This window comes from Myotis yumanensis, unplaced genomic scaffold (genome assembly GCF_028538775.1).
Source record: "Myotis yumanensis isolate MYYU_CA2020_CCGP unplaced genomic scaffold, mMyoYum1.0.hap1 SCAF_2, whole genome shotgun sequence".
NCBI classification, from domain to species: Eukaryota; Metazoa; Chordata; class Mammalia; order Chiroptera; family Vespertilionidae; genus Myotis; species Myotis yumanensis.
In genome coordinates, this window is record NW_027223753.1 from 48,744,827 (window position 1) to 48,769,163 (window position 24,337).

General features: G+C 42.3%; 1 protein-coding gene across 1 annotated transcript in view; it reads left to right on the forward strand.

The window, feature by feature from the left end:
* Positions 1-24,337, forward strand: part of IL12RB2 (interleukin 12 receptor subunit beta 2) — a 62,405-nt gene that overhangs the window by 21,132 nt on the left and 16,936 nt on the right. The window contains exons 8-11 of the mRNA XM_070405343.1: positions 7,244-7,463; positions 16,990-17,190; positions 23,667-23,765; positions 23,857-24,015. Coding sequence (XP_070261444.1) covers positions 7,244-7,463; positions 16,990-17,190; positions 23,667-23,765; positions 23,857-24,015 — 679 coding nt within the window. The remainder of the gene's footprint in view (positions 1-7,243; positions 7,464-16,989; positions 17,191-23,666; positions 23,766-23,856; positions 24,016-24,337) is intronic.

The following is a 24,337-nucleotide window of genomic DNA, read 5'->3' on the forward strand; positions in this document are numbered from 1 at the left end:
GTTGGGCTCACACCGGAGAGCAGGGGAATGGATCAGGAGTCAGAGCAGACCTCTCAGAACATAATGCCTGGAAGAACGGGAGAGCCAGGACAAGAGGAAGCACATTTGTCAGGAGACCCTCTGGGGGCCATGGATTCAGCATAGAAATGACACACCACTTCAGTGAAGGGCCATCCCATAGAAATATAAAGCAGGCCACAAATGTGAGCCAATCACAGGTAATTAAGTTTTTTCTTGTAGCCGGATTTTTTAAAAGAAAAAGAAACAAGTAGAATTAATTTTAAAAGATATTTAACCCAAATATATCTGGTATAGTTTCATTTCATTACGTAATCGATACTTTTAAGTTATTAATGAGCTATTTTACTTTTTCCCCTACGAAGTCTTTGAAAACTGGTGTGTTTACTAAGCATCAGTCCAGTGCAATGGCTGAGGGTTCGCCTCCCGCAGACAGCAGCACATCCCACACAGGCTGGCCACACCGCCAGGGCTCCATGGCTTCCTGCAGCGAGGGGCACCCTCCTATAATGGACAGTGCAACTAGGGGGCTCTTTTTAAAAAAAATGATTTGAGGGGAGTGGAGAGAGAGATGTTGTTCCGCTCATTTATGCACTCTTTGGTTGTTTCCTGACCCGGGATTGAACTCGCAACTTTGGCCTCAGTACAAGGCTCTAAGCAAATGCGCTACCCGTCAAGGGCCAGCTCGAGGGTTTTGATAAGCAACACAGAAGAGAGTGAGAGAGACTCCTGGTTACAAACGTGGGAAAATATTTGGTGTTTTTTATTCATTTGTTAAATGAAGCAATTCATTTCAATTAACAGCTGCCCTCAAACCACAGGAGGGGAGAGAACAACGAGCCCCAGATGCCAGCCTCAGAGACTGGGGACCAGCGGCAGCTTCCTCAGTGCACTCGCTTTGTCTATTTCCCCTTGTGTCTCTCAGTATCATGTGAAGAATATCCCAACCTGTATCACATTGCACTGAAGGGATGGATTTTTTGGTCCCCTCCTAGGAAAGAGATTCAGTGAGAGTAGACAGTATTATTTGTAACCTGATTTATTTATTTTTTTAAATATATTTTTATTGATTTCAGAGAGGGAGAGATAGAAACATCAATGATGAGAGAGAATCATTGATCGGCTGCCTCCTGCAAGCCCACCAAGCCCACAATCCGGGCATGTGCCCTGACCAGAAATTGAACCATGACCTCCTGGTTCATAGGTCGCCGCTCAACCCCTGAGCCACGCCGGTTGGGCTATAACCTGATTTCTTGATGTAGGACAAAGGCCTGGTTGTAAATCCCCAGAGAAGACTGGCCGCCAGGAGCCTGAGGGCTTATGTAATTATAGGATGTATGCAATCTCAGAATCAATACTTAAATACAAAAGGCACCAGATGGGAGGATTTCAGTAGTTTGTCACAATATTCAATTCTATCTCTTTTCTTTCCCCAAACCTGTCCCATTGCAGGCTGGCACTGCATTTCAGAAGACTGTTTCGAAAAGAATAGGTTGCTTTTTTTTTTTTTCAATGCAAATATCTTTACTCCTGCAGGATGGTGCACATGCACATGGTCTGGGAGCACACACACACTGAGCAGGCAGTCGCTCTGCTTTTTAATCCTGACACACGTGAACTGTTCCTCACCCTTGATTGGAGCTCAGGTGCACAGTCTCTCACGATTGGCTAATTCAAAGGGAGGGGTTGACCTTTGCAGATTGACCTTGTCAGCCCCCAGGGGAGCTGCAAGCCCTGCGGCCACAATGGAGGCTGCCTGAACTGTTCTTTAACAGAAAAGATGACTTGGTTATTCTCACAATTCCCCCCTTTTCTTTATTTAAACTCTTTTCTTCAAACTCGCTGACATTCATTGACTTTCCTGCTCTGCAGTGTCTAGACAGCAGTTCTCAACCTGTGGGTCGCGACCCCTTTGGCGGTTGAACGACCCTTTCACAGGGGTCGCCTAAGACCATCCTGCATATCAGATATTTACATTACGATTCATAACAGTAGCAACATTACAGTTATGAAGTAGCAACAAAAATAATTTTATGGTTGGGTCACAACATGTATTTAAAGGGCCAGAAGGTCGAGAACCACTGGTCTAGGAGGAGACTAATTTGCTGTTTGGTCCATGCGGTTTCAGTTAACCTTTGGATAATACTTGGGAGGATGTAGCATCCCATCACTGTAGCTCCTCATCAAGGGAGTGAATGTGGACACCATTGCTCCCTTTCACTTTCCAAACCATCGCTCTGGTGAATCGGAGAAGGGAGCCTTGATCCCAGGTTCCAGCTCACTCGTCACTAAAGCTGCCATTGCCTTAGGGCCTCAGTGATGGTCCCCCTGACCATGTTGTCAGGGGTGAATGTACAGCACTGGCCCCCAACATTACACATATTCCCCCTTTTTCTGCCAGAATCCTAGCCAAGGCCAACCTGGTTGCTTTCCCTGGCTTTCTAATCACACATATGATACCAGCTGTAAAACAGGGATTTCTCATTGGGTAGCAGAATGGCGTCAATGACAAAAATAAGAGAGTAGGTAGCAGAGAATTAACAGAAAATAGAAAACCCAGGTGGAAAGGGGAGTTAAAGTTTCACTCTTATGAAAGTTCCCATTATTTTGCTGTTTTTCTAGCTGCAAAACAGGATAGAAATTATGTGGGGTAACTACCGTGAGGTGTGACTGGAATTAAATCGGTTCAGTGTAGCAAAACAACTGGGCAGTGTCTGCCAAGTGCCAGCTGGCACCACAGCGGAGAAGAGCTCATCCTCTCACCCAGCCAGTATGCTCAGTGGTTGGATACCATCCTGTGCACCAAAAGGCTGCCCATTTGACTCCAGGTCAGAGCACATGCCGAGGTGCAGGCTTGATCCCTGGTAGGGGGTGTGCAAGAGGCAGATGATTGATGTTTCGCTCCCTCTCTCTCCCTTTTCCCCTTTCCCTTCTCTGGAAAAAAAAAATCAATTTAAAAAATCTAAAAAAAAAAAAGTTCATCTTCTAGCTAGAGCTATACTACCTGACTTCAAGTTCCAGCTTTACCACTTAATGGCTGTGTGTTCTTGAGCAAGGTGCTTAACCTCTCTGAGCCTTATTTTCCCCAAGAGTAAAGTAGATAGCCCTGGCCAGTTTGGCTCAGTGGATAGAGCACCAGCCTGCGTACTGAAGAGTTCCAGGTTCAGTTCTGGTCAGGGCACATGCCCGGGTTGAGGGCTCGATCCCTCGTAGGAGGCATGCAGGAGGCAGCCAAAATGATTCTCTCTCATCATTGATGTTTCTCTCTCTCCTTCTCCATTCCTCTCTTATATGTTCTTTGTAATCAACTGTGTGACATTGGTGAGACTTCCTTATAGAGCTCTGGTATAAGCCAAGTCAAGATGGCTTGTCTCTCCATAAATTGACAGAAGAGTCATATGACTATGATGGGGAAAATGCCAAGTATGATAACTTTTATATTAGAGTAGGTGAGAGAAGGGAACTCACCCAGTATCTTTACACCTGCCATGTGCCAAGCACTTTTTGAAACAATTTACTTCCTTTAGCCCATCGAATCCTCCAAAACTCCTGTGCTGTCCACAGAATTATCCTCATTTTACAGAGGAGAAAATTGAGCCTCAAGGAAGTAAAATAACTTGTCCAAGGTCACATAGCTGCTATGTGGTGGGGCAAGAAGGCAAAGGGTCTGCCCAAAGCAAACAAAAAAGTCTTCCCAGAAGTTTTTATTTTTAAGTCCGAAGGAGAAATAATTTATCAATTCAGAGAAACACCCTTCCTCTAACGTACTTTAAAACAAAACAAAAAATAAGGGCCCTGAATTTGAACACGTGTTAGGTTTTGTCCTCTCATGGGTTATGTTCATCGAGCCATTTTTAATGCTGAAAGCCTTTTCAGGCAGCAGAACTCTTAGGATAGGTTTATGAGGGGGCTGTTCACTCTGCTTCTCAAAGTCAAAAAGGCTAAGTTTACTAAGTTAAAGCATTTCCCACTGGACAGAGCAGGAAGCAGCTGCAGGAGAGGGGCACTAGGACAGCGTTTCCTTTTTTAGCTTACTCTTACCAGTAGGAGAGTGGCAATGGGAACACTGACGTGAGACCAGCTTCGGCGCTGCCCAAAAAGGTACGAGAAGTACCAGGTCTTCCAGACACTCTCAGGGATGCCAGGAATGGTCCAGGCATCCCTTCCTCTCCCCCATCCACCAGGGGGCGCACTATGCTCTCACGTTTCTGTGGGGACTACTTTTCTGTGGGGAGTCAGTTTCCTAACCATTCGGAGCTTCAGCACCCTCATAGGAACTAAATGTAACAACAGATGTAAGCTCTTGACTCATGGTATGGCCCAATAAATGATAGTTTCTCCCTTATCACTCACCCAAACAAACAAATACTGAAATAAAAAGAAGTTCATCTGGAAAGACCCAGCTGGCTCCTCAGGTAGTCGTTCTTCTGGGTTCACAGCTGGTCCCCTTGTGACTCAGGGCCATTGTCTCCGGGGGGGGGGGGGGGAAGAATTCTGGATCTCCACCTCCCCCAAATTGCTGACCTCATTCCACTGCTGGTGCTCCACATCAGAATATACCACAACCTCATAGTTAGAGACGCTGCTTTGCAACTTTGGGGCAGAAGAGTGGCTGGTGATTCCAGCTCTGACACATGGTGGCCCATACTTACTGTTCATCATTCAGACTCACCAGTGTGGAGCAGACGTCAGAGTAGACACGTCTCTAGTCTAGAAGCCAGGAGCCCTGGATTCCACACTCTCCTGCTCCATTGATCCCTTGAGTGGCCTTAAGCAAGTCACTTCCTCGCCCTGGGGCTTAGTTTCCCCATTGACAAAAGGAAATGTTGAATTAATTGTTAATCTGTGGAATCCCTTCCTGTTCTGTTGTTCTGTGATGATATTCCATTCCATCGGGGCCACATGTGATTTAAGGGTGATGGATGACATACATTTTTTGCAAATTTTACGTTGCTATTAAAAAAAACTCAACTAATTATCCTGTTTTAAGCTGCTACTAGCCCAGCTGGATAAATACTTGTTTTCCCATTGGCTCACTGAATTTTTTGTTTCCAGGATCCTGTCAGACAAGTTAGGCTCAGTTTTTAATTTGGTTAAGGAAGCCAGTTACCTGAGAGAGATTAACCTTTATCCCAAAACTTGAGCTTCACATTTTATAAAAGCACAACTCACGAAATACATACTTATTTGTCTAACTACCTCAACCCCACCCTCACCTTCTCACTGATCTTTTCCACTCTAAGATATGGGATATGGAAGAAAAATGCTAAGTATGGTCCAGGTCCTTTACTGCCCTCTGGGAACCGTCACTCATTTTTCAGACTCACACGTCTGGTCACTGGATCACTGTGATCAGCTAGATTTTCCCAGCGATCACTAGGCCAGTTCAGTAGATCCAAGACGACTTGACATTTCCCCCCTTCTTTCAGCATTCTATCATAACACTCTGAATGAGAGTGTTGAGGTGTCTGTGCAGGACAGTGAGAGAGATGATAAAGGCTGGTTTGCAAGGTGTTTTTTCTAGTTAAGGCTCTGTTTGATTAGTTGTCAGAGTGGGACTGAAGCCTCTGTGTCCATGGCAAGAATGGAGAGCTTGGTGAACTTGGCTAACTATGGGGATGCTGTAGGGTGGGGTAATAATCATACTCTGAACCTCAGAGGAAACAGATAGTGAAGGACAGAATGAGAGATACCTGAGGGAATGGTCTTCCCTAGCAGGCTTTTGTTTTAATTTACCCTGTTCTTTCTTTCTCTTATGACAAAGGGTATGTTTATGAATAAGTTTAGAACACCATAATTTCTAAAGCACTCACTTATTTTAATTTACACAACAGGCCTACGGGAACAGCTGTGGCGGACATTTGGAATGATGGACATTTTCTTGGTTCTTGCCCAAACACAAAGATGTCTTCTAGGGAGAGGCTGGACGTGCACCCCAAAGCGCCCTCAGCCACGTGGTATTTACCTGGTGCATGGACCATGGTTTAAGATCCAGTCTCAGGCCTTGTGGATCCAGAGAGGCACCTAGGACAGGACCTGCATTAACCACGCTCTCAGAGACTAAAATATAATAAAAAGCTGCATGTTCATGATTAATTTATAGTGAAAAATTCAGCTGTTAGGCAAACCAGAAGGCTTGAGTCAGCAGATAGGAATATTCTTTCTCAGTATGCTAATTATTTTGGAAACCAAATTATAATCAGAAGGGCAATTTATTCACTTAAAGTGAAAAACACAGATTTTAACCGAACCAGATGTTCATGCTAGCCAAGCCTCTCCTGACAGATAAACTACAAATTATTAGAAGATTGCTTAGGGAGTAGGGAATCAGAGAAAGGGGCATTTGACAATTTTAAGGTGTGTCTTTCAGCAGCTTGAGGCCACCCTGCACCCCATGGGAGGAATAGCCTTGCCAAGAAAACTGTAATGCTTACGTCTGGTGAGCTAAGCCTTCCTCTCCATGCAGTAGGCATGGACGGGCACTGCCAATGCTGACCTTGGCAGCTCTCGGCTCTCATTGCTTCTGTTTCTCATGGTCCTTGTCCAAACAGGGCTACAATACAAATAATTAGCTTTCTGCTTACTTTCTGGGATTGCTCCCAAGTGATCTCAGTTAGAATTTTTGCAGCTCCAAAAACTCGTTGGGTACACATTTAAAAAGAGTGTCTTCGTCTCCTAGCATAGACGGCTCATCCAATTCATCCAATGGATTTTACTAGTTTAGCTCTTGAAAATCTTGTTTTTTATTTCATGAGCAGCATTGTGCTTTCTATTTAAAAAGGTGTGTGTGTGTGTGTGTGTGTGTGTGTGTGTGTGTGTGACAAAGTTAGAAATGGAGATTCAGAGGGGCTGAGTGTCTTGCCCTGAGTCACATAGCTGGTGATCAGTAGAGCTAGAACTCAAATCCATGTCTTCCCAGTTTAGATCCTGCTCTTGTTCCATTGAATGCAATTGAGTTTTCTACTGGTAGGAAGTTCCATTTTGAAGCAAGCAAGAAAAATCAATGTTCTGTTAAGAATTAGCTTTAAAAAATGTTAAGTGATATTTTTCTCTAGATGGTGGGGTTGGGCAGCAGCATAAAGTGTGCAGTTGAGGAGCTGAGAAGATATAAATAAAAAGATCACTCAGATGTAGCCACCTGCTGCAGGGGACCATGAGGTCCAGGCATAGGGCATCCAATGACCTTGTCTGAGCCTACATAGTAAGTGGATGTGTTTTGTTGCAGAATCTGAGTGTATCAGAGGCAAGAGGAAAAATCCTCCACTATCAGGTGACTTTGCTGGAGGTGGCTGGGGAGAAAGTCACACTACAGAACATCACAGAACATACCTCCTGGACCTGGGTCATTCCCAGAACTGAGAACTGGGCTGTGGTTGTGTCTGCAGCTAACTCAAAAGGCAGTTCCCTGCCCACTCGTATTAACATAACAGACCTGTGTGGGACAGGTAAGTACCAACTTTTCTTTAATATTGCCTGTGGGAAACCATGTCTTACTCACCTCTTATCTTCCTCAGCTCAGTTCAGGGCCTGGTGTGGGTAGCCCTGGAATTTAGACTATGAATCAACAGCTTCAAAGGTTGTCTTTTTCACTCAGACTAGGAGTGGCCTTGGACAAGTGAATTAACACTTCTGGGCTTCAATTTCCCCGTCTTTAAAGTGGGGATTGCATCATCCACTTTGCAGGTCATTGTAAGATTAAACACAGAGACTAATACATAGCAGGTGCTTAATAAGTGTTAGTTAAGGAAATATTAGTTGCATTAAGTTGAACACTAATATCTGGCTAATTTTTCCAGAAGCAAGAATAATATGGGCTGTCAAATTCTAGAAGAAAACATTTTACACCTATAGTCAAAACATATTTTAAAACCAATCGTACTAAAATGAAATTCTGGCTGTAATGAAACTATAGTTAAAAAAAAAAATTTATGTTATAGTTCTTTATACCACAAATTTAGGTGTGATCCCAGTTATCTACATTGAAAACCTCCCAACTAGCTATACACATTTTATAGTTGCATTCTCTGAAAACTAACTTCTTTGAATAAAAACCTATAATTAGTGTAAAAAAAAAAAGGTACAAAAAGAAAGAAAAAGAGGGGGGATAAAAAGGATGCTAATGCTATTTCTCAGGGCCTTTTTCTAAAAAATGCCTGATAGAATAAAACTCTAATAAGATCCTTGCTTAAAATTCAGTGTAACAATTTTACATGTGAGTCTAGCAATCATCATTTTGAAGAAGCTGCTACCAAAACATGATTATTTTATGTATACTATTAAATCTGGGTTATATAACTTTTCAGTCACATATCTATAAATATAGATACAATAGAGTAATAAAAACAAGTAGAAGAAAATACAAGTAAATATTGATAACCTTGGATTGGTATATGAGTTAGGAATTGCTCTTAGGAGTAAGGGTTGCTCTTAGCAGAGGCCTGAGCACAGTGATTTATTTATTCTCACACATTAAAGAAGTCAGAAGTAGCCAGCCTTCTCCAGGGCTGGTGGGGCAGCTTTGTGACATCATCAGGACTCCAGCCTCCTCCTTCTGTTCCTTCTGCCAAGTTGGCTTTCGTCCTCAAGATGGATGAACTCCTGAACCCCGAGGCGGTTGCCCGAGTTCTAGCCATTTCCATCCAGGCAGCAGGAAAGATGGAAGAGAAGAAGGCACACCCCCTCTCCCTTGAGGAGCTTTGCCCCAAGTCACACACAACATCCTTGCAGCCATTGACTCCAATTGGTCACCAGGCCACACCCAGCTCAGAGGAGGCTCAGAAGTGTATTTCAGGCAGCAGTGTTGCCTCGCTAAAGAAGATGAAGGCGGGCGGGTATTTGATAGGCCGCTGGTAATCTCGCTCATGTGTATTAGGTACCTAAGGCAGAAACCTGATGGAAGAGATGGATTAACTATGGGGGAAAAAGCTTAAACTTTCTGCATAGTAAAATTTAAAAAGTTGAAAACACCAAAAATAAAACTTTAAAAATATGAGTAGCAATTTTTTTCAGAGTAACATAATAAAATCATGTTCCCATTTTCAGATCTAACAAATGTTAACAGTTGGCCAGATTTTCTTTTCTATTTTAAAAACATTATTTATTTATTTCAATTACAATTTACTTTCAATATTATTTTGTACTAGTTTCAGATGTATAAATAGAAATTTAAGAAAAGTATATATCACATTTTTTACAAAAAGAGGATTATCTAACTTTTTAAAAAATATATTTTTATTGATTTCAGAAAGGAAGGGAGATGCAGAGAGAGACAAAAACATCAATGATGAGAAGGAATCATTGATTGGCTGCCTTCTGCATGCTCCACACTGGGGATCAAGCTGAAACCCGGGCACAGGCCCTGACCAGGAATCCAACTGTGATCTCCTGGTTCATAGGTCGAAGCTCAACCACTGATCCATGCCAGCTGGGCCTATCCAACCTTTTAAAATAAGATAGCAGGGATATGAACAAGCAACTCAAATAATAAATATAAAAAGAATAATAATTATATGAAAATATGTTCAGTCTATTTACTAATCAATGAGATGCAAATTTTAAAAAACCATGAGAAACCAAGTCAGACTGAGAAAGAGTAAAAAATTAGTATAATCCACACTGGTGAATGATTAAAGTATTCTTGTACCCTGCTAGTGGGTGTGTACACTGGCATACCTTTCTAAAGAACAATTTGGCCAAATGTAATGAACTTTAAAGATAAACATATCTTTTGACCAAGAAATTTTAGCATTAGAAATGTATTCTCAGCAAATAGTAAGTGCTTAAAATAAATAGCCAAAAATATGTTTGTTGAAAAAAAAATAGTGAAATAGTACAAATAACCTAAATATAAAATAATAGAAAATGAGCTGGGTTAATATATCCTGACTCTCACTGGCACTGATTTCATACTAGCATTAAAGTGATGTTGTAGCTATGTTTTTATTGCCATGGAAAGATGCACATAATAAGTACAATGGTAGGCTTCCAATAGTGTATATGGGATAATGTCATTTAAAATATGTATTTACATGAATATACACTTTTCGCATGTTAAAAACATTTAGTGGGATATAAATGGAAATGTTAATAGAGATCATCATTGCATCATGGGATTGCAGGTGATTTTTCTTCCCTTTTGCTTGTTATACTTTTTAATTTTTTTTCTTCGATGAGTAAGGACTACATATGTAACTTTTTAAAGTGAATTCTGTGGGAGAAGAGCTCATACCATTGTTTATATCCTGCTGTTGTTAAAATACAGTATGTCAGAATACCTTACTTCTTCAGACCTCACTGCAGAGGAGTCTTGGGGATATAAACCTCATGAATTTTCTGGGCCCATTCCAGACTCTTTATTTAGATTTGATAACAACTTCTCAAAATGACACATTCTTTATTTTAGAGTTGGCCTCTACTTTATTCATTCAGTAGTCCTTTATTGAGCATATACTTTCTAAGTCAACTGGACTCCAGCAGTAGGTTAAAAAATAAGATCCTCCAGTTATATTTACTCAGGTGGAAGGGCAGACATATAAACGAGTAAACTGTAGTACAGTATAATAAGTGTGAGGTTAGTGGTATGCACAGGTAGCTCTAGGAACAGAGAAAAGCCAAAGTATGGGCTTGGAGAGGAGGCAATATGGGAACAGGGTATGGAGAGACCACTTGGTACCAGCCAGGTGAAGGGATGCAGGTGTGCAGGCATGAGGGTTTGTTTTAAAGAGGGATCCGAATGAGCATATAAGTAAAAAAGAAAAACAAAAACAAACAAACAAACAAACAAAACAGAATCAGGGGTAGGGAAGAGTTGAAAATAAAGGGGATAATTGATGGAAGGAAGACCCTGGGGAGCTGGAAGTTGATGGAACCCAGTAACAAAAGCAGTTAAAGGAACATTTCTTCCTCTCAGAATGGACAGGTGTTCAATAAGGATGAGGCTTAGTAAGGATGAGCATGTAGAGAAGGTAAGGAATGACACTGAAACAGTTCTCTACAACTGAGCTGTCTCTAAGAAGGTCTCAGAAGGTGAAAACCTTGGATTCTCAAGAGTCTTTACCACTCCTAAGACCACACCTGACCCTTCAGTGCAAAGTTGTGTGTCTCAGAGTGGCCAGAGGACAGATTGGCAAATTACATAATCCCATCCTTGATGGCTCTTGTCTCACACATATTCTGAATAATCAGTAGAAATGTTGTACCATAATTTTGTGTGTCCCTCTCGTTCAGAATGTGCTCACATTACTCACAATAGGTAGAATTACGTTGATTTTGAGAAACGTAGGGACAATTTTATTATCAAAGACGCCTGCCATCGCATTGCATATCAAGAAGCACTAGAACAGTTTTGTTGATTTATCATGAAAATTGAATGTGTGCCAAACCCACAGTCAACAAGTAAAACATATTTCACACCAGTCCTTGTGCTCAAGAATTATTGAAACTTTGGGAAGAATCAAAAGCCAGTAGAGTCATAAACAGGCTCATACAGATGTCAAAGACTTAGTCCCAGGAGGGGAAGTAACTTAGCCAAGATCATCCAATTAGTGGCAGAGCTGGACAGAAAAACCAGGCCACCTGTCTCTTTCCAAATATCTCATGAACTTCATAACTCTATTCAGAAGCTCTCAGTGGAAATGGGGATGGGAAGTTGAATGATTGAGGCTAAAGGAATAGTGTGAAGGGTCACAGAGAGGAAGTGAGGTGTGAGGCGAGATCTGAAGGAGAGGACAAGCCCTGGCAGCCCTCAGTGGGAGGACATCCAGGCTGGTTCCTGGCAAGTGTAGTGACTCAGAGGCAGGGCAATGCCAAGTTGATTTTTTTTTAGCTAATTCCAGAGAAAACAGTGGTCAGAAAGGCTCTGGCTATGTTAGCCCATCACTAGCAAAGGGTCTTGTGAACTATAGGTGCTCAATAAATATTTACCGAATTAATGCATTTCATTTAAAAAAAAAATTCCTGGCATAGGAAGTCAGATACGAAGGCAAATGAAGATAAAGGAACCACAGCTGCGGAATTCAAGTTTGTAGAATTATGCAGGTTACAGGCTCTACTATGCCCAGCCCTGAGGGTGCCAGGGGACGGCAGAGGCCTGTGCGAAGGGGAATAGTGATGAAGGGAAGGGCTGAGGCAGCACTTGCTGCTGCACTCCTTTTTCTTGCCTGTGTTGTTCTGATATGATCATCGCCTGGGCATTTCTACTATAGGGCAGGGAAGTCCTGAGAGCAGGGCAGAGTGTTTTCTAAGAAGCCCTGGAACCTAACCGGGGAGAGGAGTTGAGAGCAAAGAGTGCCTGTGAGCTGGCTGGCTCCTGAGATTTCTGGTGCCATCCACCCTGTGGGCCTGGCAGTTAAGAAAATCAGAGCCCCACTCCCCCATAAAGGAAAGTGCCAGACATAAAAGCACAGGTAAGTTCTGGAGGTGCCGGGACACCTGTCGGGGACCTGTGGACCGGTAGAGCTCAGTTGGCATCACTACAGGCCCTCTGACCTCGAGCTCTCCACCCTGAAAAGCTCCTCCTTACCTACACTTGCCTGTAGAAGCACGAGCTACAGCTAAGCTTTCACTCCTCCTCCTACAGGAAGATGAAGGTCAAGGCTGTTGATCAATCCAAGAAAAATAAATCATGATCCCAAAGGAGAAAATTAGGAGAAATTGGAGGGGCACACATTTGGTGGGGGTGAGGGGGGGGGGTGGGGGGAAGAAGGCAACAAATAGAACGACTTGTGCCATAGGAAATATAACGAATGCAACAGAAAGAACAAGAGTTTAGAATAAGCATAACAAGTGTCCTCAGGAAGGAAGAGAAGAGGGAATGATAGAAACAGGTGGTTGTGAAGAAGCCTGCAATAAAGAGGTTCGGAATGGAAAGTCTAATTGCTGAAATAAAGAGCTCAGCCAATGGGTTGAATAGCAAAAAGGACTCATTGGGAGATGAGCGAGTGAGTGGAAGATTGGGTAAGAAACTCTTCCAAAAGGCATCGGAAACGGGAAAGAAGATGAAAAAACAAACTTAAAACACTGAGAGCATTGAAAGGGAAATAGGATGACTGCCTAAAAGGAGACCCAGTGAGAGAGAAAGTAAATGAAAGGGAAAAATTATTGAAAGTATTTATCAAGAATCTTACTGTAGCCCTAACCGGTTTGGCTCAGTGGATAGAGCGTCAGCCTGCAGACAGAAAGGTCCCAGGTTCGATTCCGGTCAAGGGCATGTACCTGGGTTGCGGGCACATCCCCAGTAGGAGGTGTGCAGGAGGCAGCTGATTGATGTTTCTCTCTCGTCTATGTTTCTAACTCTCTATCCCTCTCCCTTCCTCTCTGTAAAAAATCAATAAAATATATATATTTTTAAAAAGAATCTTACTGTATACTGGTATGTACCACTCTGGTGCAGGATGTCGGTAGTAGGGGATGCGCTGTATGAGGGGCACTTGGAAAATCTCTGTACCTTCTGCTCATTTTGCTGCAAACTTAAAACTTCTCTAAAAAATAGTCCATACTGTTAAGTGTCTGCAAAACATAGTGCAGGATGACCAAGCAAGGTTGATCCTAGGAATCTAAAGATGGAGGAGTATCAGAAAAATGTATCAATGTAATTCATCACATTAATACTGAGAGAGAGAGGAAAAAAAGGGGGATATGTTCTTCGCAGATATAGAAAAGTATTTAGAAAAAGTTTTTAGTAATATATTATTTTTAAAAACCTATGGAGAAACTATGAATAAAATAAAACTTTTAGTGTTTTAAGACTTTCAACAAACACATGCAGTAGTAAATATCATCTTAATAAAGATATGTAGGCACCTTCTCTTTAAAGTTAGCAACAACATAAAAACAAAAAAAATGAAATAAAAGATTTAATTTAAAGATTGGAAGGAAGAGATATTTTAAGTATGCAGCTAGTAAGATTATTATATGAAAAATTCAACATGGGCAATAGATAAATTATTAGAACTAATTAGAGAGTTTAGCAAATTTGTCAGAAATAAGAATAACACACACAAATTAATAGTAGAAAAGTAGAAAATAAGATGCCATTTACATAGCAAACTAAAAGTATCAACTGTCTAGGAATTAAACTAACAAAGAATCCATGAAAACTTTAAGGAGGACTTTTTAAAACTCCATGAAAAGATGTCAAAGGAGAGCTGAGTAATCTTCTAATGGAACGATTTAACATTGTAACAGCATCAGTTTTCCCTGAATTAAACTATATATTTAACTTTTAACTCCAGTAAAAACTACCAGCTGGAATTTTGGGGGACCCTAATAACGTGAGCCTAAAAGGAAGAATAACGTTTTATGTATAACCAAGAGTATTTTGGAAAAAGAACAGCAAAAAGAAGAGGAGAGTTTACCAACCAAATAGTCAGACATCACAAAGCCTGGTAATAAGAACAGTGTGTTCTGGTGACGAAGCTGACTAGACCCAGACCTAGTCATATATAGAACTTTGTGTATGTTAGGGATGGTGTCACATTTGAAAAAATTTACTGTGTGGGAAAATTAATAAAATTTATTCCCTTAAAAGAAAAACTTTCAGCTAGATTTCGATAAAAAACAAATAAACTTGAGTGTTAAACGTAAAACCAAAAGTCAATAGGAGAAAATGTGGTTGAGTATTTTCATGACCCCTGGATGGAAGGATTTCATAAACAAGACTCAAAATGCACAAACCATACCTAGGCTTACCTACAGCAAAGTAAATATTTATGGGCAACAAACACATCATAAAGGTATCAGAGAGTCGAAAGACAAGAGTAAGATATTTTTAGAGTTGAAAACTGACAAGTGATTAAGATCTAGAATATGAAAGCTATTTCTGCAAATCAGACACAAGACAGGAAACTCAGAAAAAATTAGCAAAGTATATGAACAGGAAGTTCACAATAGGGGAAAAAGTCAGATGATTAGTAATATATGAAGAGAAGCTCAGTCTCATGAGAAATCAGAAAATGAAAACAAAACCACAGTTAAATACCACTTTACACGTAGCAGATTGGCAAAAGTTAGGAAGTCAGAAAATACCAAGTGTTGACAGGCGGGGTGCCGGAAGCCGGTCCATCCTTGCTGCTTGACACAGTCGCTGCAGGAAAGAAACATCTGCACAGCATATGTTTCAAGGGACCTGGCATATATAGCATATTGTTCTTAATATGTTTGCTCTCCTTAGCGCCATGTGTTTTAACCAAGGTCACCTCTCCGAGAAAGGTTGTTTCCCCAGGTGGGGATCTTTCCCTGAGGTTAGGGAGGAGATACAACCCCTTAATTAAGTGCCAGGCGGGTAGTTAAGCTACATAATCTTTACTCCCTGGAATGGAGATAAGAAATGCCCTAACCTTTGTAATAGAAGTTGACAGGATTAAAATCGGCTGGTATAAATACGGATGTAACAAGACAATAAACATCAGATCCTCAGCAGATCCTCATCAGTTCCTAACCAGAACTCCTAACCAGAACTTTGGCTGCAGATCCTGGCTAGAGATCCTGACTAGGCTGCTGATCAACTGAAGGCTGTCTTCGTGTCATTCCTTCTTCGCCGACTCCGTCCACACCTTTGGGGACCCCTGGACCCGCTGGGATTGGACCCCAGCAGCGGGGAAATGAGATCTCTCAAGCTTTTCTTTTTGGAGTGTCAACTGATTGGCTATTTTAGAGACCATTCTGGCCATCTTTATAAAGGGTGTCCCAAAATTCACGCAAGAAGTAATTTTGATAGAAAACACAGGTTTATAATTAAAAATTGTAAATTTTTTATTGATTCATAAAGTATACTGCATATGTGCCAGCAAAGCCGTGGAGGCCATTTACCCGATATGCTACTCCATACATAACCCTATACTGTATACTTTATGAATCAATAAAAAATTTACAATTTTTAATTATAAACCTGTGTTTTCTATCAAAATTACTTCTTGCGTGAATTTTGGGGCACTCTTTATATATATATATGAAATATGTGAATTATTAATGGAATGATTTAACATTGTAATAGCATCAATTTTCCCTGAATTATATGAGAGTTTATTTGAGCCAAACTGATGACATATGCCGGGGTATAAAGATCTCAAATGCTCTGAAGAATAACAGTTTTGCAGTTTTGTTTATGCGTTTGAAATTAAAGAGAGGATGTTAAGGAAGATTGCATGAAGGTGGGAGAAAGCAAGGCAGGGCTTGGATTAGAAGATGATGTGCTTTCTTAAGGGTGGTTATGCCTTCGAAGGATATTCCTTCCGGCACCACTTCTGTTAATCTAGATGCACAAAAACAATGGACAGGGCTGGCTTTAAAAACTCTCACTTAAGTTACAGGACTGGGGTGTGACCATCCACCATGACCTGCCCAGTTAGGAATTTATGATTTATTACAGCACTTTTTTCTTTTCCTACCTCAGTAAAGAGTTGGAGGGAAACCTGCTTGTCACTTGGAGACTGGGCAAAGAAGGGGTTGAGTCAGCAGTCTAAAGGAATGAGCTAAATTTACATATAGGAACTGGATGGATATATCCCAGAAACATAATGTTGGAAGGGGGCGGGGGGGGGGGGGGGGGTGGGCGGGAGTTAGAAAAAACATTAGGTTTACTCCCAACACAGTTCATGAAATAGCAACTCACAAGCACAAAGCAGCACTAATTTCCAAGGATCCATATATATCTGAATAAACACTTATAGAAGCTGGATTAGAAGGATTCCTATTACATTCACTAGAGCAGGTACCATTGGGGACACAAAAATGAAAAGTGAAGTGAAATATGAAGGGGAAATAATTCTATAAATAACTCTACACAGGGTCCTTGTCCAAGTTGCTGATGCCAGATCTCCACGAATTGAGAAGTACAATGAACTTAAATCTGTGAACCTGAAGACCTTAAAAAGAAATCACTTCTTCTAAAACTTTGCTAGGATGAGTTGTTATGTTTTATATCTTTATCCACAGTGATTTTTGTTTTTGTCCCTCCCCATTTTCCCCATAAAGGGTTGCTGGCTCCTGGCCAGGTCTCTGCAAACTCAGAGGGCATGGACAACATTATGGTGATGTGGGAGCCCCCCTCGGAAGCCGCCTCTGCTGTCCAAGAGTACGTGGTGGAATGGAGGGAGCTCCATCCGGGGCGCGGCACGCGGCCCCCTCTGAACTGGCTACGGACTCCCCCCTACAACGTGTCCGCTTTGATTTCAGGTACTTGATTGTTCACCTGCCTTCAGGAGGGTTACTAAATTCACATTTGTTTGAGGAAATTGCAGGTGAGAACCCAAAACCCTGCCCTTCAATTACGAGTGGCTACATGAGAATGCGGACAGTGATCACCTAGGGTCCTTCAGGACAGCACCCCAGAATACACCACGGCAGCTATAGAAGGCCAACCAACTGGTCGCCTAAAAGCTCCAGTATCTATGGAAAACCCACGTGCCTGACACGGTGCCATATAAGTGAATAAACCAAATGAGTGTGGCTGAGAGCTAAGTAGTAACCAGTCAGTGTGATGGGCAACTTACATTGGGGAGTTCATTTAAGTCTCAGAAATATCATGTGCAGCCCATTATATAGACAAGGATTCCATTCTTGCTCTTTCATGCTCAGATCTGCTGCCTATTTTTGTGATAATAAATTCAGAATTATCTGTATAATTGGTGTCTCTAATCCTCAAATTTTTCAAATCTGTCAGTGGTTACAATCAAGTGAAAGAAAGCATCTGAAAGCATATTGAGATGATTGGACAAAACTTAGGCAATGTCCTTTTTAAGTGTAAGTTTAAGTACTAGTTCTGCAGCTGGACTATCTAAATTTGAGTCCTGGCCCTGCCCCTTTCTAGGTTGGATAATCTAGGGAAAATTAATTTCTCTGTGCCTTGGTTTGCTTATCTATAATATGGGAATATTAATATTATCTACCTCATTGGGTTATTGTGAGGATTAACTGAATTAATATAGAAAAAACGTTTGGAACAGTGCCTAGCGTATTTTAAGTGCTTGATAATTTAGCTAGCTAACATTATTATTATTATTTTTTAATTAAATCTTTATTGTTCAGATTACATTTGTTCCTCTTTCCCCCCACCCCCATAACTCCCCTCCTTCCAGTTCCCGCCCCACTCTCCGCCCTCACTCCCCACCCACTGTCCTCATCCATAGGTGCATGATTTTTGTCCAGTCTCTTCCCACATCTCCCATTCCCCTTTCCCCCCCAAGAATAGTCAGTCCATTCCCTTTCTATGTCCCTGATTCATTATAATCACCAGTTCATTCTGTACATCAGATTATTTATTCACTTGATTCTTAGATTCACTTGTTGATAGATGCATGTTTGTTGTTCACAATTTGTATCTTTACCTTTTTCTTCTTCCTCTTCTTAAAGGATACCTTTCAGCATTTCGTATAATACTGGTTTAGTGGTGATGAACTCCTTTAGCTTTTCCTTATCTGTGAAGCTCTTTTTTTTTTTTTTTTTTTTTTAATATATTTTATTGATTTTTTACAGAGAGGAAGGGAGAGAGATAGAGAGTTAGAAACATCGATGAGAGAGACATCGATCAGCTGCCTCCTGCACATCCCCCACCGGGGACGTGCCCGCAACCCAGGTACATGCCCTTGACCGGAATCGAACCCGGGACCTTTCAGTCCGCAGGCCGACGCTCTATCCACTGAGCCAAACCGGTTTCGGCTATCTGTGAAGCTCTTTATCTGACCTTCACTTCTGAATGATAGCTTTGCTGGATAAAGTAATCTTGGTTGTAGGTTCTTGGTATTCATCACTTTGAATATTTCTTGCCATTCCCTTCTGGCCTGCAAAGTTTCTGTTGAGAAATCAGCTGACAGTCGTATGGGTATTCCCTTGTAGGTAGTTGACTTTCTTTCTCTTGCTGCTTTTAAGATTCTCTCTTTGTCTTTTGCTCTTGGCATTTTAATTATGATGTGTCTTGGTGTGGTCCTCTTTGGATTCCTTTTGTTTGGGGTTCTCTGCGCTTCTAGGACTTCTAAGTCCATTTCTTTCACCAGGTGGGGGAAGTTTTCTGCCATTGTTTCTTCAAATAGGTTTTCAATATCTTGCTGTCTCTCATCTTCTGGCACTCCTATAATTCTGACATTAGTGCGCTTGAAGCTGTCCCAGAGGCTCCTTACACTATCTTCACACTTTCGGATTCTTTTTTCATTTTGCTTTTCCGGTTGGGTGTTTTTTGCTTCTTCGCATTTCAATTCTTTGGCTTGATTCTTGCACTCCTCTGGTCTGCTATTGGGTATAACATTCTTTATTTCAGTCCGTGTATGCTTAATTTCTAGTTTCTTTATCGTAGCATCGAGGGTCTCATTAGTTTTCGTGAGGCTCTGCTCAAGTTTATTGCAAGCCCTCAAAATTGCGTTTTTTAGCTCCATATCCTCCATTTCTGTCATGTTTTTTTGTCTCCGCATCTTTTATGCTTTGTTGGTGCACCTCCTTGTGGTCTTTGTGCACAGTCTTGTTCTAGTTAAGCCTTAATTGTTGTAGTTAATGCTAGAGGGATTTGACCACCAGGCTGACTGGCTGTGAGAATCAGCTGTGTGGAAAACTTCTGTCCTCTGGGGAGGTGCTAATCTAACCTTTGCCTGAGGTGATCTGGCAAATGGCTCTGCGCAGGGCTTGGGCGGGGCGGGCTCAACAGGGCGGGCGGGGGGGAGGGGGGGGAGCAGTTATGGCTGCTCTCAGTTCGTCCCCAGGGGCTCTGCTTCTCTGTCCCAGCAACCGCGGCAAACCTCGGAGGGACCGTAGCCAGACAGTCCCACTTCTCCCGTTTGAGTCTGGGTCCCTAGAGACTCGCCCGGATCTGGAGCTCAGAGTCTGAGACTCCCTCCTGATTGAAAACTACAACCACGCCCTCAGCCACCAGCCCGCTTTGCTCGCGCACCCCCGTACCTTTAAATTTTCCACACTGCGCCTCCTCTGAGCCTCCTAATGCTGTTGTCTTTGCTTCTAGTTGAAGAGTCTCTCCTCAGCCAGCCTTCCTGTGGTTCTGGGTGATGTCCGTTCCGTCTTTTAGTTGTATTTTTGAAGTGGTTGTTTGCGGTAGCAGTCTTCGGTGTTTACCTATGCCGCCATCCAACATTATTATTATTATTATTATTATTAATTATTATTTTACAGAGCTAAGATTTTAATAGACTTTCAAGCTCTAAATCCCATAACACTTCCATCACATCCTGACAGTCACTGCACCTGTCCAGGAGGACACACACACACTGCTTAAGGCAACAAAATTTACACGGATAGAATAAACAGAGCACACTGCGTGATAATACATGAGCCGGTCCTTACCTGGGTGCCCTTTTTTATAGTCTAGCAGCTGCTCAGATTTTTAGTGAGTTGTGTTCAATTGTAATCACTACACATAAACAGAATGCTGCCCAGTGAGCCACAGAAGGTGAGCAAGTCCCTGGGGTTCTGGAACTTTTAATGTGGAAACTACTTAGCATATGGAAGAGAATTCTAGATGAGGGTGGGGTGGTTCGATGGCTGCTGCTGGCTTTGACATACATGAAAAGGAGGATGCATTCTTTACTGTTTTGGAGGGCAAAACTAGGCCTCTTCATGGAAATTATAAGAAGGCAGATGCCCGCTCTCTTTTGAGAAGGAACTTTCCTTGTATTGGTCTCTCATAGGACAAGTGATTGTCCCTGGAGTTGTCGCAGTAGCACCAGTGTACGTTGAGGGCTGCTTTGCCTATCAAATCAGATGAAACAGTGCCTAGAGCAGGTGTTTAGTGAGCTCTAAAGTGCTGCAAAATTGCAAATGCTTATTGTCAACTGAATTAGGATTTACCCCTGCAGGACAGTTTAAATCAGTGATGGCGAACCTATGACACGCATGTCAGAGGTGACACGCGAACTCATTTTTTTGGTTGATTTTTCTTTGTTAAATGGCATTTAAATATATAAAATAAATATCAAAAATGTAAGTCTTTGTTTTACTATGGTTGCAAATATCAAAAAATTTCTATATGTGACACGGCACCAGAGTTAAGTTAGAGTTTTTCAAAATGCTGACACGCCGAGCTCAAAAGGTTCGCCATCACTGGTTTAAATCATATAGTCCCTACAGTTCCTTCCTTTTATGATTCTACACAAATACCATAAAGTAGATGAAAAGAGAGAATGGTTTCCATATTTAGGAAACTAAAATGTTTTTAAGCATTTTAGAAATATTCATTTGAATTAGATCCATATACTGGTTGGTAAAATAACTTTAATAATGGTTTTCTTGCTACTTGAAAACACTTGGTGAACTATTAGTTTGTGTTGCTGTTACATTATGAAAATAAACTCTTAAAAAATTAAGTAATTCACACCACGAAATCAGAAGGGCCCTCTCTCCTCAGTGAGATGACTCATTGCCTTCACATCCTCAGCTGCTGGCTGGGGCCCTTGCTTGTAGTGGGCCTGAAGACAGTCCAGCTCCAGGACTGTAGGTCGGTGAGACCAGGCGAGGGATCATCAGTCCCGCCCTGTCTGCATAAAGATGGTTCAGGCCACACAGAGCCACACCTTTTACAATAGGTGGCCATCGCTGTGTCTAGAAAACCTTCCCTGATTCCTAGGCTATTTTGGGCCCCCCTTCTGCATGCTCCCTCATTCTTCCTCTAGGTCAGTGGTTGGCAAACTGCGGCTCGCGAGCCACATGCGGCTCTTTGGCCCCTTGAGTGTGGCTCTTCCACAAAATACCATGTGCGGGCGCGCACATACAGTGCGATTGAAACTTCGTGGCCCATGTGCAGAAGTCGGTATTTTGTGGAAGAGCCACACTCAATGGGCCAAACAGCCACATGTGGCTCACGAGCTGCGGTTTGCTGAGCCGCAGATTGCTGACCACTGCCCCATACTTAATAGGGGAAATTAGCTTTCTGCAGAAAATCCACCTAAAAGAGTATTTATAGACATGGACACCAGGTATATAGGTATGCTTGCCAGTATGAGGAAATGAGCTGGTAGTTGGGGCCAGGATGAAGAAATAAAAATCTTAACATTGTGGGGAGCAGGGCTAAGGAATTTTTGAGGTGGAGAGCAGACATGATTAAGGAGTGTTTGTATAAGATTTAGCCAGTTCAACGGGAGTCCTCAAGATCAGAACCAGGGAACCAGCTTGCTAGGGCCCCACGCTTCACGGAAAAGGAAATGTCACCTGAGTTAAGGAGCCACATTTTCTTCCCTCCTCCACTAAGGGTAGGCTCTTCACAAGCAGCAGCCCACAGCTTCTGTAGAGCCAGTCCCAAGGCTTCTGCCTTAAACACAGTTTGCATGGCAAAATGTAACAAAAGCATTTGCCGGCTGAGTTCATCTGGAACTCCCACGCCTCTGTATGGCACTGTGGTTGGTTGGCACCTTCCTCGACGAGTAGCAGAGCAGCCAGGCACTAGCCACTCTGAAATGAAATGTGATTCCATTCTCCACGGTGCCCTTGGGGCCCCCGGGTCTGGATGCCACCCACATATAATCTTTGGATTACAGGACTGAGCTGACTGTGTCCCTACCTCCATCTCACTTAGTTCATGAATACAAATGGGAACTCACCCGTGGCTTCGTCTTTTCTCTTCATGGTCATTCTGACAGAACTAGTGGTGTGTTTGAGCTTTATATGCTGCGTATTTGCTGGAATATTTAAAGGACAGCGAGTTTTCTTATAAAACACACAGTTTAGTAAATTATTCAGTGAAATTCTTCTTCCCCAAACAGGAAATGTTAAATCCTAATCAATCGTCCGTGGTAGGGGACCAGACCTACCTATGGCAGGGCTTTAAACAATATGGGAGAGAGCTCTTGTTTTGACCACATGATACTATAGTTACCTAGTAGGGATTATCTCTCGTTTTCCTTTAAATTTTAATGGGGAATTTAAAGATATGTCATGGGCAGTAATACGAGAGGGGCCTTTTTCTTTATAACAAGTAGAGAGAATGGAAATAAGGAGCTTGGGCAGGAAAGAGCGACTTTCCAATAAACTTTGTAGCTGATAGAAAACTGCAAAGGGTGGCAGTTTAAAAGCTCCAAAGGTGTATCAACATTCCCGGGGATCTTCCAAATCTTCCATGCTTCGAAGCAACTGAGATCTAATTGGATCATGGTGCGGGCAGGTAGAGAAGGAGCAATGGGTCGGATTGCACTGAGCATGCCCTGGTTAGCCACACCCGAACGTGTCACCCCAAGCTCCCCAGTCAGATCCTGATAAGCGTCTGTGGAATTGAAGAGCCTTCCAGGTTCTATGCCTGAAACACCCAGCCTCACTTTTTGATAAATGGCAAATGATTTATTTGTAGAAGTCAGTTGTTTCTTTTTTTTCGGAAGGAAAGTTTTGTTTCAAAAGCGGTCTGTGTGGTTATATTTAAATCCTGGTTGAGACTGGGCTAGCTTTTGTCTCCTTAATCACGATGACCCTTAAAAGAGACTCAGGTTTGCTTAGTTGTTCACTATGAGGTGAACTTTGGAGTTGGAAGCTGTGGCTTCTAGGAGGCAGTTCCATACCAAATAGGAGGCTGAGATTTTGTAACAGGTCATTCCTTTACCCTTGAGCCATCTTCACACTAAGAAAAGGCAAGAAATGCCTTGAATGCGTCTGTATCAGATATGGAGGCAGCTCCTTTAGTGACTCACAGGTGATACCGCCCCTGTGATAAGAACTCCCTTTCCTTGCAGAGAACATAAAACCTCACATCTGCTATGAAATCCGCGTGCACGCACTGTCAGGGCACTGGGGAGGATGCCGCTCCATCCGGGGTGACTCTGCGCACAAAGGTGAGTCTTGGGAACCTTTGGCAACGTTTTGCTTTAGTTCCATGATTTGGATTTAGAGGGGTGACAGCGCCTCCTGTGCTCTACTTTACAGCACCACTGAGTGGCCCCCACATTAATGTCATCACAGAGGAAAAGGGGCGCATTTTAATTTCATGGGACGAAATTCCAGCCCAGGAACAAATGGGCTGCATCCTCCATTACAGGATATACTGGAAGGAACAGAGCTCCACTTCCCAACCTCGATTTTGTGGTACGTGTGAGAAAAGAATGCTGCGGGGCCTTCCTTGTTCAGATGCCAGGAGAACGCAAGCACATGCATGTGCATACATACACAAAGTGCTAGTACCGTGCCTGGCACTTAGTAGATGCCCAATAAATATTGCGAAATTAACTGAAGGAAGGAAAAGACATCTAAACTCATAAGCACAGTTAGTGGAAGATGATAGACCAGGCTCTCAAGGAGCTTATTCACATGGGGAGGTGGCATTTCAAAAAGCAATAAAGACACTTTCGTATTATTATATAGACCCTTGAGGTTTACAAAGAATGCATCTGGAGAACTTTTTGAGTTC